Source organism: Tachyglossus aculeatus, chromosome 12, assembly GCF_015852505.1.
Source record: "Tachyglossus aculeatus isolate mTacAcu1 chromosome 12, mTacAcu1.pri, whole genome shotgun sequence".
NCBI lineage: Eukaryota > Metazoa > Chordata > Mammalia > Monotremata > Tachyglossidae > Tachyglossus > Tachyglossus aculeatus.
Window position 1 is genome coordinate 13,878,323 of NC_052077.1, and position 12,235 is coordinate 13,890,557.

General features: G+C 53.2%; 1 protein-coding gene across 1 annotated transcript in view; it reads right to left on the reverse strand.

The window, feature by feature from the left end:
• Positions 1–9,070: 9,070 nt before the first annotated feature.
• ELF2 (E74 like ETS transcription factor 2) overlaps positions 9,071–12,235 on the reverse strand; it is a 31,810-nt gene continuing 28,645 nt past the window's right edge. Inside the window, 4 exon segments of the mRNA XM_038755223.1 lie at positions 9,071–9,663; positions 9,665–10,025; positions 10,753–11,106; positions 11,377–11,569. Coding sequence (XP_038611151.1) covers positions 9,388–9,663; positions 9,665–10,025; positions 10,753–11,106; positions 11,377–11,569 — 1,184 coding nt within the window. The 3' untranslated portion in view covers positions 9,071–9,387.

Here is a 12,235-nt window from a genome sequence, read left to right on the forward strand (position 1 = left end):
CCACGTCCGCGTGAGCGTTTCTGTTTTCTGATCGTCCGGGGAGGCTGCAGGATGAAGTTGTAGCCTGTACATGGTGCGGTGCGAGGCTCCCCTAAAACAGCCACAGCCGGCCTCGTAGGAGGAGGCGTTGAAACCGGAGGCCTCCAAGCGCAAGGGCTTGACGACGGTGGATTTCACGTGATGAGGCGTTGAAAGCGGAGTCCTCCAAACGCAAGGGCTTGACGACGGCGGATTTCACGGGATGATCGGCTCTCCGGGTTGAGGGAGTCTAGCCTCCCTCCTGCCACCTTACTCTGGTCCTGGTAAGAAGCCCAAAATTATGGCCCAGGGCTGCTAAATGATGTCTTTTTCTGTTTGTTTGGGGCACTTAAGCGCTTACTATGTACCAAGCACTGTTGTAAGCGCTGGGGTAGATACAAGGTAACCAGGTTGGATACCTTACTCTGGTCCTGGCAAGAAGCCCAAGATTATGGCCCAGGGGTGCTAAATGATGTCTTTTTCTGTTTGTTTTGGGTATCATCATCATCATCATCATCATCATCATCAATCGTATTTATTGAGCGCTTACTGTGTGCAGAGCACTGTACTAAGCGCTTGGGAAGTACAAGTTGGCAACATATAGAGCCGGTCCCTACCCAACAGTGGGCTCACAGTCTAAAAGGGGACTTAAGCGCTTACTGTGTACCAGGCACTGTTGTAAGCGCTGGGGTAGATACAAGGTAACCAGGTTGGATCCCTTACTCTGGTCCTGGCAAGAAGCCCAAGATTATGGCCCAGGGCTGCTAAATGATGTCTTTTTCTGTTTGTTTGTTTGGGGTACTTAAGCGCTTACTGTGTACCAGGCACTGTTCTAAGCGCTGGGGTAGAAACAAGGTAACCAGGTTGGATACCTTACTCTGGTCCTGGCAAGAAGCCCAAGATTATGGCCCAGGGCTGCTAAATAATGTCTTTTTCTGTTTGTTTGTTTTGGGTACTTAAGCGCTTACTATGTACCAAGCACTGTTCTAAGCGCTGGGGTAGATACAAGGTAACCAGGTTGGATACCTTACTCTGGTCTTGGCAAGAAGCCCAAGATTATGGCCCATGGATGCTAAATGATGTCTTTTTTTATTTGTTTTGGGTACTTAAGCACTTACTATGTACCAGGCACTGTTCTAAGCGCTGGGGTAGATACATAGTAACCAGGTTGGATCCCTTACTCTGGTCCTGGCAAGTAGCCCAAGATTATGGCCCAGGGCTGCTAAATGATGTCTTTTATCTGTTTGTTTGTTTTGGGTACTTAAGCGCTTACTATGTACCAGGCACTGTTCTAAGTGCAGGGGTAGATACAAGGTAGCCAGGTTGGATACCTTACTCTGGTCCTGGCAAGAAGCCCAAGATTATGGCCCAGGGGTGCTAAATGATGTCTTTTTCTGTTTGTTTTGGGTACTTCATCATCATCATCATCAATTGTATTTATTGAGCGCTTACTATGTGCAGAGCACTGTACTAAGCGCTTGGGAAGTACAAATTGGCAACATATAGAGACAGTCCCTACCCAACAGTGGGCTCACAGTCTAAAAGGGGGTACTTAAGCACTTACTATGTACCAAGCACTGTTCTAAGCACTGGGGTAGATATAAGGTAACCAGGTTGGATACCTTACTCTGGTCCTGGCAAGAAGCCCAAGATTATGGCCCAGGGCTGCTAAATGATGTCTTTTTCTGTTTGTTTGTTTGTTTGGGGTACTTAAGCGCTTACTGTGTACCAGGCACTCTTCTAAGTACTGGGGTAGATACAAGGTAACCAGGTTGGATACAGTCCACGTCCCACATGGGGCTCACAGTAAGCAGCGTGGCTCAGTGGAAAGAGCCCGGGCTTTGGAGTCGGAAGTTGTGGGTTCGAATCCCGGCTCCGCCACGTGCCTGCTGTGTGACCTCTGGGCAAGTCACTTCACGTCTCCGAGCCTCAGTTCCCTTGTCTGCAAAATGGGGATGAAGACTGTGAGCCCCACGTGGGACAACCTGATCACCTCGTATCCCCCCCGCCAGCGCTTAGAACAGTGCTTTGCACATAGTAAGCGCTTAACAAATGCCATTATTATTATTATTAATCCCCATTTGACAGATAACTGAAGCACAGGGAAGTGAAGGGCCGTGCCCAAGGTCAGGCAGCAGACGAGTGGCAGAGTGGGGATTAGGACCCTACGAGTGGGTAGGGACCGTCTCTGTATGTTACCAACTTGTACTTCCCAAGCGCTTAGTACAGTGCTGTGCACACAGTAAGCGCTCAATAAATACGATTGATGATGATGATGATTAGGACCCAGGCCCTTCTAACTCTGAGGCCTGTGTTCTGTCCATGAGGCCACGCTGCTGCTCGGGGCTCCCACACCTGCAACCCCCTTAAGGTGAGGGGCTCCGTCCCTACCCCCCTACCAGGCTGTCGCAAAACTGGCTGGGACATTCATTCATTCAACCATATTTATTGAGCGCTTACTGTGTGCAGAGCACTGGACTAAGCGCTTGAGAAGTCCAAGTTGGCCACATATCCTGGCTCCACCACTTGTCAGCTGTGTGACTTTGGGCAAGTCACTTCACTTTTTAGACCGTGAGCCCACTGTTGGGTAGGGACTGTATATGTTGCCAACTTGTCCTTCCCAAGCGCTTAGTACAGTGCTCTGCACACAGTAAGCGCTCAATAGAGTGATTCATCGATTCACTTCTCTGTGCCTCAGTTCCCTCATCTGTAAAACGGGGATTAGGGCTGTGAGTCCCCCCCGTGGGACAACCTGATCACTCCCCAGCGCTTAGAACAGTGCTCTGCACACAGTAAGTGCTCAATCGACAGAGTGATTCATTGATTCACTTCTCTGTGCCTCAGTTCCCTCATCTGTAAAACGGGGATTAGGGCTGTGAGCCCCCCGTGGGACAACCTGATCACTCCCCAGCGCTTAGAACAGTGCTCTGCACACGGTAAGCGCTCAATAAATACGACAGAGTGATTCATTGATTCACTTCTCTGTGCCTCAGTTCCCTCATCTGTAAAACGGGGATTAGGGCTGTGAGCCCCCCGTGGGACAACCTGATCACTCCCCAGCGCTTAGAACAGTGCTTTGCACGTATTAAGCGCTTAATAAATGCCGTTATTATTATTATTCTATAGAGACGGTCCCGACCCAACAGCGGGCTCGGGGCAGATTTGGGATTATGGGAAGCCAAGGCATTTCAAAGCCTCTCTGAAGTCCTCTAGCAATAATCCAGGACCCATTTTACTGGCCTTCCGGAGCGTCAAGCAGGATGCCCTCCGTCGGACGGGGACCGCGGACCCACTGCTGCGGAAAGAGGCACCGGTGCCGAAGACTTCTGCCCGCAAGATGGGATTTTTGTCCCAGGGAAGGTATCCGGGCCATGTGCGATCATCCCTGGGCGGATCCGGCTCTCCGTGTGGCCTCTACTAATGTGTAAGTCCTGCTAATCGCTCTCAAATCAGTCAATTTTACCGTGCACCTGCCCTGAATGGACCACCCTCAAGTTGAAAATGTTTTCCGGGGCCCACTGTTTTCCAAGTCCTGCTGGGTGACACTTGTGAAGGCTAGAAAAGTTAGACGGGAGACCGGCCCGGAAACAGGAATGGCAAAGTGGAGCGGATCACGCCCGCTGGGCCGGAGAAGGGGTTGGGGGCCGGGTTCGAGGAAACTCATCCTCTGTTGTGGCCCAGGAATGTGTCTGTTTACCGTTGTAGCGTACTCTCCCAAGCGCTTGTGAGCCCACTGTTGGGTAGGGACTGTCTCTATATGTTGCCAATTTGTCCTTCCCAAGCGCTTAGTACAGTGCTCTGCACACAGTAAGCGCTCAATAAATGCGGTTGATGATGATGATGCTCCCACTGTTGGGTAGGGACTGTCTCTATATGTTGCCAGCTTGTACTTCCCAAGCGCTTAGTCCAGTGCTCTGCACACAGGAAGCGCCCAATAAATACGATTGATAGTAAGCGCTAAATAACGGGCGTAGCAACAGGCTACATAGCCGAATTACCGTTTAAACAGATCTTTCAATGGTTAAAATCGATCCATTGGAGCTTGAGCCCACTGTTGGGTAGGGACTGTCTCTATATGTTGCCAATTTGTACTTCCCAAGCGCTTAGTACAGTGCTCTGCACATAGTAAGCGCTCAATAAATACGATTGATGATGATGATGATGGAGCTACTGGAGTTGACCGTTTCTTCGACTTTTAATAATAACAACTACGGTATTTGTTCAGTGCCTGCTATGTGCCGGGCGCTGTACTAAGCGCCAGAGTGGATACAAGCGAATCGGGATGGACGCGGTCCTTGTCCCACTTGGGGCTCGTGGTCTCAGTCCCCATTTTACAGATGTGGTAACTGAGGCCCAAGGTTACACAGCGGACAAGGGGTGAGGCGGGGATCAGAACCCAGGACCGCGCTCTCTATCCGCTCTACGGGAAGCAGCGTGGCTCAGTGGAAAGAGCCCGGGCTTTGGAGTCCGAGGTCGTGGGTTCAAATCCCGGCTCCGCCACTCGTCAGCTGCGTGACCTTGGGCAAGTCACTTCTCTGGGCCTCAGTGACCTCACCTGGAAAATGAGGATGAAGACTGTGAGCCCCCCGTGGGACACCCTGATCACCTTGTATCTACCCCAGCGCTTAGAACAGGGCTTGGCACATCATAATAAGCGCTTAAATACCAACATTACTATTATTATTATTATTCTACCATGCTGCTTCTCAAAAAGATCTCCGCTGGTATCTGAACCCAGCATTTTGGGCTGTAGAAGACAGGCGCTGTAGCCAGCTAAGCCATGGGTTGCAGCTCCCGTAATAATTGCGGTAAGTGTGGTTTGTGTTACGCTGGTGCTGCTTGACTTTTTCTTGCAAAAACGTCGGCAAGAAATACTGGGAAAAACTGGGCAACGAGGCACGTTGGCTCGTTAGCCCGACGGCCCCCTGCCCGAAGCGGGGTTCGCCACTCCTGCTGACCCTCTTAACTTCCACTGAAGGGGGAAATCAGCCCTGCTTCTCTAGTGTCTTCGGTTAAACCTGCTCCGCGTGCTTCTTTTTTGGCCTTGCAGACTTTCCCGCGTGCCCTCGAGCGAGTGGATTTCGTCCAGGTTGGAGCGTTGGCCGCGTCTGGCCGCTCCGCGGATGGTTTTTTTTTTTAAGCCCGCGATCACGAATCCGTGGCTTCCTCTCCGGCGAACAAGAGTCCTTTGGTCTCCACGATGGGTGCCACCGCAGCAGGACTTCACTCCTCGGGTAAGCCCGGCTTCCTCTTTTCGGGGTCTCGAGGCCGCGGCTCACCCGAGTCAGCCGGGAGGGAATATGGGCCGTCCCCCCCGTTGACTCCGGGGTATTTTTCCGCGCTGGGGCTGGAATATTGTCTGGATACCGGACCGGGAGTCGTGCACGCAGGCCAAAGGTGTCACCTGTGGGGCATACAAGGAGGGAGTGTGTTAAAAAAAAAAGGTGTTGGCAGGAGGTACCAGAGAACTGGCTGCGTCTACAACGGGAGGAAAGGAGCGGAATCAATCAATCGTATTTATTGAGCGCTTACTGTGTGCAGAGCACTGTACTAAGCGCTTGGGAAGGACAAGTTGGCAACCTGACTGGAATCAGTCAGGTACACTCTACAAATGACACTAGTCTCTCCCCGGGCCCTGGGCTTCCGCGCCCGCCCCGCCTTCATCAAACCTCCGTTTCCTCGGTCCTGGGTAGCACAGCAGCTTCTGATATTTGCGTTTTTTTTAAGGTATTAAAGCACAGGGGTTGACGATGCTGATGATAATTACGGTATTTAAGCCCTTACTAAGCGCCGGGGTGGATAGAAGCAGATGGGATTGGCCACGGTCGCCGTCCCACATGGGGTTTACGGTCTTAATCCCCATTTCACAGGTGATCATCAAACCTCCGTTTCCTCGGTCCTGGTTAGCACAGCAGCTTCTGATATTTGCGTTTTTTTTAAGGTATTAAAGCACAGGGGTTGACGATGATGATGATAATTATGGTATTTAAGCCCTTACTAAGCGCCGGGGTGGATAGAAGCAGATGGGATTGGCCACGGTCGCCGTCCCACATGGGGCTTTCGGTCTTAATCCCCATTTCACAGGTGAGGTAACTGAGGTGTGGAGAAGTCACAGAACCCAGGTCCCGTATGCCCCCCTGCCCCCAATACACACACACACACACACAATGACAACAACCCCCTGCCCTCCACAACCTCCATCTCCCAACAGCTTTGGTGGGGGCGGGCAGTGTGCAGGCCCTTGTCTTCCTACAGAAAACTCAAAACTCGGGCAATCTGGGCATGTCCATTCCAGTAATAACAATAATAATAATGTATTTAAGGGCTTCCTACAGGTCAAGTGCTGTTCTGAGCACTGGGCTAGGTACAAGCTCCCCTTCTAGACTCCGCTGTTGGGTAGGGACCGTCTCTATATGTTGCCAACTTGTACTTCCCAAGCGCTTAGTACAGTGCTCTGCACACGGTAAGCGCTCAATAAATACGATTGAGTGAATGAATGAAGTTAATCAGGTCAGACACAGTCCCTGTTTTGGGCAAGTCACTTTTCTTCTCTGTGCCTCAGTTACCTCATCTGTAAAGTGGGGATTAAAACGGTGAGCCCCCTGTGGGACAACCTGCTTACCTTGTAACCTCCCCAGTGCTTTAATAATAATAATAATAATAATGATATTTGTCAAGCGCTTACTATGTGCAAAGCACTGTTCTAAGCGCTGGGGAGGTAACAAGGCAATCAGGTTGTCCCAAGGGGGGCTCACAGTTTTAATCCCCATTTTACAGATGAGGTAACTGAGGCCCAGAGAAGTTAAGTGACTTGCCCAAAATCACACAGCTGACCGTCGCCGGAGCTGGGATTTGAACCCATGACCTCTGACTCCAAAGCCCGGGCTCTTTCCTCTGAGCCACGCTGCTTTGCACATAGTAAGCGCTTAACAAATACCATTATTATTATTATACGGACAGATACCTAGTAGAGACGAAGGCACTGACACAGTAAATGGGAATCGGTGGTGATTCAGATTTAAAAGACTGTCAGACTCCCAAGTCAGTGCAGTCGTAAGTCTTTTCCACGCCCTGAATTACTCCCAGACCACACTGGGTTTAAGAGTTACCAATGCAACAGGGGAGTATTACCTGTAAGCGCTTAGTACAGTGCTCTGCACACAGTAAGCGCTCAATAAATACGACTGAATGAATGAATGTTGCCTTGAGACAAATCAGAACGAGCTCGCTTCAGGTTAACGCTGGCAAGCTTGGCTTTGCTCCCCCCTGATAGCCTCTAACCTTTAAGGAGACAGGCTCCTTTCATGGGACTCAGGGGTTGGAAGCCATTGCCCCCTCCAGAGCCTTAAAAATCAATCAATCAGTCGTATTTATTGAGCGCTTACTGTGTGCAGAGCACTGGACTAAGCGCTTGGGAAGTACAAGTTGGCAACAAGTTGGCAAAAACCACATGGAGGCTTTGCCTTGGCTGAACGGAGACGGTCTTGAGTAGGTGCTTTGCCGCCGCCTCCTCATCAGCCGTGGTATTTATTGAGCGCTTACGGTGCGCAGAGCGCCGTACTAAGCGCTTGGGAAGTACAAGTTGGCAACAAGTTGGCAAAAACCACATGGGGGCTTTGCCTTGGCTGAAGGGAGACGGTCTTGAGTAGGTGCTTTGCCGCCGCCGCTGCCTCCTCCTCATCAGCCGTGGTATTTATTGAGCGCTTACGGTGCGCGGAGCACTTGACTAAGCACCCGGGAGAGTGTGATACCACAAAATTGATAAATATCTCTTCACCCAACATCCGGGCCTAGTTCTATTTTGAAGTTTCTAGGCTGGTTGAAGCAAGAAAGTCCGGGGGCGGCAGCCAGGCTTTAGGTTAAATCGCCATAGCAACCTGGAAGTTTCTCTTCACTTCGGAAGAGCGGGCTCTGGGCACTAGCGGTTTTAGAGGATGTGAAATCGGCCACGTTCTCGGTACTTACTCTTCTGGGCGAAGCTGCGTTCCCTGCCCGATGACTCCTGCGTGGTCCCTTTTCATCATCCCCATCATCATCATCATCAATCGTATTTATTGAGCGCTTACTGCGTGCAATCAACCCTCCTCAGTTCAATCCGTTACCGGCGTGTGTGCCTTCCTCGGGGTTAAAGGAGGTGCGGGAAAAGCGGGCGTGCTCCCAGAGAAAGCCCGGGAGTGCTGGCATCCCTCTGAGCAGCAGAAACCCCCTCCCACCCCCCTTTTCCCCCAGAGCAAAATGAGACCAAAAGCCTGAATTAAATTTTTCTATATTTCAGTAAAACCTACTTGAATACACTTTGAAACAAGAGTACAACAAAATAGAATATACTTCAAATGTTGAATATACAAACTATTATAGTTCATTCTGAACACTGGTACTTTTCCCCCCCCCTTAAGCTAAAAAAAAATAAAAAATAAAAATTTACGGGTTTAGGACTGACCTGACCCATTCGTGCTTAGCGTGAACTTCCAAGTGACCGGGTCGAGCCGAAACTGAAATGGATGCACGGGGGCTGAGGCTGAGTGAGTGAGACAGGCGTGTTAAAATAAAGCAAAGGGCCCACGGCCGGCCGCCTGCTGACTTGTCCACGATGAAGAAATGATGACAGACTTAAACTACCGTACAAAATATGTTACATGTAAAGTCTATGCCAATACTGCGCTAGGTACAAGATTTTTAAAAATTTTCTTTTTAATTAAAAAAAAAAAAAGCTTTACACAAACAAGCCGTTAGCTTATTTCGAGAAAGAAAACTGAAAATCAGTCTAAGGCTTTCGTTTTAAATCACCTTCAGCGGTTATGATACAAAAAAAAAAAACAACAACCCCTCGGTCTCTCTCGCTCGTCCCTTTAGACGCCGTCCTTCGGATTCACATTCTAAAATATCTCGATCCGCGAAAATCTTCACATCATAGCACCAGTTAAGTGGGTACTGTGCGCGCACAGTGGTAATTGCTGGTTTGCATATTAAAATGCATCATCAAGAGTCGCTATTTGTAACAGAGACCGCCCTGCCCTGCCCTCCCCCCCACCCCCCGCCCCGGCAACCCCCTGCAAAAAAACTTGGAGAATTAGTGTCGCAAGGCTTAGTGTAACTTTGATCCTGTAGTGAGCGGCTTGGTCCCTCCGACTCCCTCCCTCCCTCCTTTCTCCCGCGGACGGGGGTGCGGTTATTTCTCCCGCGAGAGGCGGTCTCCCGTCGGCATCTCCGTGCGGAGCTCGTTCCTCCCCCACTGAAACATGGGGTAGGCAGCCGAAGTCCAGCAAGTCTGATTGTTCTCTTAAAAGCATTTAAAAGGTAAAAACGAAACCGAAAAGAACTGCCTGCCCGCCCGCCCGCCGCCCCAAGTCCTCGGCGTGGGCGCCGGGCTCACTTGTCGGCCGTCGCGATTCCTTCCGTCTTCACGGTGACGGGCAGGGCGAGGGCGGAGGGGGCACCGACGACCACCACGTGGGTCACGGTCTTGCCGCCGTCGGCCGGCTTCTCCTCCTGCAGCAGCCGCAGCGCCTTGGCTTGGCGGTCGCGCCTGGGGGCCCCGGGGTCCGCCTTGCCCTCGGGCCCCCGGCCGCCGGCCCCGGCGGGCCCCCGGGGCGGGGCCGGGTGGCCGGGGGCCGGCGGGGCGGGCACCGCCAGCCGCACCAGCGGGGGTCCCGTGGGCCAGGGACACGGGCGTCAGGGCCCTGACGGCCACGGGGGTCCCCACGATGTTAATGCTCCCGGAGCCCGCCTTGGTCTGCAGCTGGCACTGGGCCAGCTGCGTGGCCGGGATGGTGATGATCTTGGCGGGCTGCACGGCGATCTTGTCCCCGCCGTCGGCCGGGGCCGGCAGCACCGTGGGGATAGTCTGAATGACGACCTTCGGGGCGCCGGCCGGGCCGGGGCTGGGGCCGGGGCCGGGGCCGAGCAAGGGCGACCCCGCGCTGACGGGCTGGACCGTGGCCACGGTGGGGATTTTCTGTCCCAAGGAGGTCATGACGACGGGCACTTGCATCGCCACCCGCACCGTCCTGTTGGATGGAAGGGGACACGTCACCGTTGGGCACGGAGCGGAGGGGCCAACGGGTGGAGGCGGCCGGCAGGGAGCCCAGGCTGGTCCTCGCTGGTCCGAGGGAGCGCTCCCCCGCCTTAGCGGGGAGGGCGCGGCGGGGGCCGGGACCTCACCTCGTTGGCGCTAGTGGGGAGAGAAGACGTTCTCTCGGCTGCCGTTTGGGGGGGGGCGGCACAGGAAACGCTCCTCGGGGGTCCGCTTCGCTGCTAAATCACGCACGGGACGTTGGGCGTCTCCTCCTCACACCTGCTGCCAGCTCTGCTCCCTAGACTGGAAGCTCGTGGTGGGCGGGGAACCTGTCTGACTGTTATAGCGGACTCTCCCAAGCGCTGAGTACAATACAGCCGGGGGCGGGGGGCTGAACGTGGGGGCACCTGGACGGGGTGAGCCCTAGCGCGCGCGCGCGGGTGGCCCGGTCTCTGTCCGTTTCTTCCCCCCGTGCTGCCGAAAACAACGTCCCCCGGTGACCCTAGCGGTTTTCCTTCCGGCTCAACCCACCTTGTGGCATAACCGACCGGACGGCTGGCTTAGTGGCACGTCTTTCACGTGCCCGGGCAAACCAGAATTCCTGCAGCTTCGGGAAAGGCCCGGCTCGGGGCATCGGCCTCCGAACCCTACGAGCCGCCCCCCCGCCCCGAGGGAGTTGGGGGCGGGGGGGTCTTGGAACAAAGACAAGGAGCACTGACCTTGGGGCCGGGCTGGCCGACACCGGGGCGGAGGTGCTGGTGGGAGACCGAGACGAAGCGTCGTGTCCGGGCGAGGTAATATTCACTACCCTGGCTACCGCCTTTTCTGTCCTGGTACAGTTCAAAGGGGACGAGTTCTTTCCGCCTCGAACGGCCGAAGCGGCTCTCAAGAAGCTCTCCGCCGACAGCGAGACCCGTTCTAACGACTTCTCGTCGGCAGCCGCGGCAAAGTCTTCATTACGGGGTTCGCTCTTGTCGTCGTCTATGACCACTATGTTCTTGGGCATCTCCTTGAACTGGTACACGAGCCTCTGCCCCTCGACCTTGGCGAGAATCCCCCTCTGGTAGTAGTATCTGCAAGAAAAAGTCCCAGGTGAGCCCGCTTGGCCTCGTGAAGCCGCCGGGAAAGCCGGCGCCGTTTCCTTTTCGGTTTTCCGAAGCGAGGGCGCAGGGCGGGGGCCTGCCTGATAAACCGTGACTCTTCCTCCGGTCCGACGGGGTCTTTGGTAAGCTTTTCAGAGACACCCGAAGGGCCTTTTCAGACCCCGAGGCCTCGGCCTTGGCAGAAGGGTGAGGGGCTGGGGGGGTCGTTACTTACTCCAGCTAAACCCCACAACTCCTTACCTCAGGGCCCTGCCCATAGTCTCGTAATTCATGTCAGGTTTGTTCTTGTGCTTGCCCCAGAGTTTGGAGACGGCCTTCGAATCCACGAGCTTGAATATGCCCTTCTCTCTCTGCGTCCACTTGATGTACCGCGGGCAGGTGTTTTTGTCCTGGAGAAGATCTAAAAGAAACTCCCACAGGTACGTTGTGTTTCCTTGAAAAGAGAAGAAAAAAAACCCCAGCTTTTACACGGGCTTTCTTTTAAAGCTGCCATCTAAAAGAAACTCCCACAGGTACGTTGTGTTTCCTTGAAAAGAGAAGAAAAAAACCCCAGCTTTTACACGGGCTTTCTTTTAAAGCTGCCATCTAAAACCACTATACGGTGCAGGTGGACACGGCAGTCCCGATGCTCTGGACACATGAAGTCTTTAACTGCGACAGGCCCGCCTGCACAGGGGCGGCAGGGACTGTTCCCATCTGTTCAGTCATTCATTCAATCGTATTTATTGGGCGCTTACTGTGAGCAGGGCACTGTACTAAACGCTTGGGAAGTGCAAGTTGGCAACGTACAGCGGGCTCACATCTGTTAACCAGAAAAACGCACGGCCCCCTCCGTAAAACACTAAGGCGGTTTCTCTTCATACTGAGCCCCTTCCTTCCTCTCCCCCTCGTCCCCCTCTCCATCCCCCTCATCTTACCAACTTCCCTTCCCCACAGCACCTGTATATATGTTTGTACATATTTATTACTCTATTTCACTTGTACATATCTACTCTATTTTATTTTGTTAGTATGTTTGGTTTTGTTCTCTGTCTCCCCCTTTTAGACGGTGAGCCCACTGTTGGGTAGGGACTGTCCCCATATGTTGCCAATTTGTACT